The following is a 963-nucleotide window of genomic DNA, read 5'->3' as shown; positions in this document are numbered from 1 at the left end:
CGGGCTGTCCCGGTGCCCATCTCCCTGTCCCCGGGGTCGCTCGGGAGGGGAAGTCAGAGCCGCCCGTTCCTCCGCAGGCCGCCGGGACGATGACTTTCCAGTGGACGGCAGTGGCTGCCTTCCTGTATGGCGAAGTCGGAGTAATTCTCGTGCTCTGCCTGCCGTTCATCTCTCCGCTGAGGTAGGAGAACCTGGGTGTGCTGAGCAACACAGCTTGCTCTGCTCACCAGTTTGGGTTTATTTTACACCTCTCTTTTCATAACCACGGAGCTTTGCTGCATCGTAAACTAGTTGTAAACAAAGCCGAAGGAATGCTGTTTGGGACTCGAGTGTCAGGAGCTGCAGGAATCGCTAGCCTCTTTAAGGAGCTTTACGGTTTCTACGCAGTGCTGATTCATCCGGGAGCAGCGGTCGGGGTGCCCAGAGGAGCCCCCGGCTTTGCTTCAGCAGGTGGGACGGCTTCTCCCAGAGCTGTGGAGCAGGCAGCATAGAGAAAGGCATCTGGCAGTAATTAATGAGAGGAGAGTGCGGTTTTTCAGCAGTTTGTCAGATTTGTGAGGTGCAGCTTTATGTTTTGGTGTACACTAGGCGTTGTGGGTGTTGAACAGATAAGACGTCAGATATTCAAAGCAAGCGGCAAACTGAGTGTAACGCTGCAAGGAATTTGTGATCACTTGTTTAAAAAAACTGGAGTTGAGTTTGAAGCAGAAGGTTCAGGACTACTGGAATAAAGACCTCTGTAAAACTCTTCAAAAATTCACATATTGATAAAGAAAATAGTACTACTTCTGGAACACGACACAAATATTAAGAAAATAATAAATTATTGTAAAATAAATGCACACACGGTAAGGGAAAGAAACAAAATTCATTTGTTACCTTTACTGTTTGCAGAGGCCTGACTTACAGCATTATCTTGCTTCCTGTGAGTCGCTCTTCAAATTTGGTAATATTATTTCACTA

General features: G+C 47.7%; 1 protein-coding gene across 1 annotated transcript in view; it reads left to right on the top strand.

Annotated features, from left to right (window-relative positions):
- DUS4L (dihydrouridine synthase 4 like) overlaps positions 1-963 on the top strand; it is a 36,653-nt gene that overhangs the window by 14,029 nt on the left and 21,661 nt on the right. Inside the window, exon 6 of the mRNA XM_005423508.2 lies at positions 102-181. Coding sequence (XP_005423565.2) covers positions 102-181 — 80 coding nt within the window. The remainder of the gene's footprint in view (positions 1-101; positions 182-963) is intronic.

The sequence above is a fragment of the Geospiza fortis genome, unplaced genomic scaffold (assembly GCF_000277835.1).
Source record: "Geospiza fortis unplaced genomic scaffold, GeoFor_1.0 scaffold424, whole genome shotgun sequence".
Lineage (NCBI taxonomy): Eukaryota > Metazoa > Chordata > Aves > Passeriformes > Thraupidae > Geospiza > Geospiza fortis.
This window is presented reverse-complemented; position numbering and strand designations above follow the sequence as displayed.